The sequence below is a fragment of the Hylaeus volcanicus genome, unplaced genomic scaffold (assembly GCF_026283585.1).
Source record: "Hylaeus volcanicus isolate JK05 unplaced genomic scaffold, UHH_iyHylVolc1.0_haploid 11235, whole genome shotgun sequence".
Classification (NCBI taxonomy): Eukaryota; Metazoa; Arthropoda; class Insecta; order Hymenoptera; family Colletidae; genus Hylaeus; species Hylaeus volcanicus.
In genome coordinates, this window is record NW_026532506.1 from 1 (window position 1) to 1,794 (window position 1,794).

Here is a 1,794-nt window from a genome sequence, read left to right on the forward strand (position 1 = left end):
GAAAAAAAAAATTAAAACTTTGCTAATTGCGGATTGTAACTCGGGGAGAGTTGCTCTCGATGTCTATGATTTCAAAATACATACCGCTTTTTGGTCTGATATATCCCATTTTTCCTTTAGGTGCTTTGTGCGGGTACTTTCTCTTTAAATGGTTTGACTGTTAATGACTTTTGAGCGATAATGCAGGAGTTTATATAGTGATTGATTTGGGCATAAGTGGGGTAGAATGTGTGGTTTCCGATCTGATTTACTTTACCTGTTGCTTTAGAAAAAATGTGTTTGCGTGGCTGGTTTTGGTAACTCTTCCGCTATTGCCGGGCATATGCTTGGAATTTCGGTAATGCATATTGGAGGTGAGATTATTGGCCTTATACCCAGTGTTCCGATGTTTCCTGCTCGTGTTTGTTCTTTTGTTCTCATTTCTATTTCTTCTTTTTGTTTTCTATTAGGTTTGGATCTCCTTTAGCAGATATGTTTGCAATTTCTTTTAGTAATCCATAATATTCCAATTACAAAGATTAGCACCCCTACTGTAGCGCCCCCATAAATCATATGTGTTGTTAACCGTTGAGTACAGTGATGCGTTGCCAGATCCTGGGCCTGGCATTCTATTTCTGTTAGCGCTATTGATTTTTCGTTTGCTTTGTCATGTAACATTCCTATTGGTATGTTGTGTAGTTGGTAGTCGGATATTATTTTTACGTGATGGGGTGTTATTTGTGGTATCAATTGTGTTATGTTTAATGTTAAAAGTGGCTTAAACGTTGAATTCATTCGAAGTGTTGTTGTTTCTGATGCGATAAGTCTTAAGTTGTCGATTTGTGCCTGGCAGTTCTTTTTCAGTCGCAAAATTCCGGAGCCCAGTATTAGTTCATACCCTGCTGCGCGATGATTGCATTTGATTTTCACTGGCGTTGTCTCCCTGACAGAATACAACCACATGTTTGGAGTTGAAAGGTGGTTAGTGATCGTACGAGTTGATTTTAAGGATCTAACGTTACATTTTTTCCATTCTATGGTTTGTGTTTGTGTTAAGATATTAGTTTCGCAAATCGGTGCTTCTTCTAGATTGTATAATGATAATGTGAGTTGGCAAACATATTTATCGGGATGAGTCTTGCATCCTTGCATAAAATTTTCCGTGGGCAGGAAGTATTCCTGGTGGATCCTATTAATTGCCAGGAATGGTGTTTGTGGGACTACGACCATGGCAGTAGAGACATTGTGGGATATAGGTAGAAAGGAAGGACATGGGTGTAAATGATAAAGGTTAAAAGGTGTTTTGTCCAGCAGAGGAATTTCCACTGATATTACTATTCTTCCATTCGAATAGACGGTGTTGATTGTAATTATTTTATAAAATTCCTCTGAATGTAGTTCCGTTAAAGATAGAGGGAATTCGTATGGTGTTGACTGATTTATCTGGGACGCAAACATTATTGCGTCCGTCAGTATTTGTAAAGCGTGAAGATATTCATCTTCGTGTCTTGCTAATTGATTTGTCCAAAATGTTGCGGCCCTCTCTATTTCCATTTCTCCTTCGACTTCGTTGAGTTTCCGTAATCCTGTGGCTATTTCTTTTATTCTATTGCTCATTCTCAAGGATGAATTCCTGAGAGTTAGTGAATCTTGATGAATGTCTTGAAATTCTGATCTAATTATGTGTGTCTGATTACCCAATAATTGTGATTAATGCGTTTGATGCTTATAAATTTTATCTATTTCCTGATTGTAATATTTTGCATCGTCTTCCGTAAGTGTTCCAAAAAGAGCGTTGCTAATTGTCCCGATAAA

At 37.6% G+C, this 1,794-nt stretch overlaps 1 protein-coding gene across 1 annotated transcript; it reads right to left on the minus strand.

Annotated features, from left to right (window-relative positions):
- Window positions 1-23: 23 nt before the first annotated feature.
- Window positions 24-1,778, minus strand: LOC128882368 (uncharacterized). Its single transcript, XM_054133960.1, has one exon. The coding sequence runs from the start codon at window positions 1,594-1,596 to the stop codon at window positions 463-465; it is 1,134 nt and encodes a 377-aa protein (XP_053989935.1). The 5' UTR covers window positions 1,597-1,778; the 3' UTR covers window positions 24-462.
- Window positions 1,779-1,794: the final 16 nt, after the last annotated feature.

Bases quoted from the DNA above. Each gene is read 5' to 3' on its own strand.
- LOC128882368 (XM_054133960.1), bottom strand. From the start codon at position 1,596: ATGAGCAATAGAATAAAAGAAATAGCCACAGGATTACGGAAACTCAAC.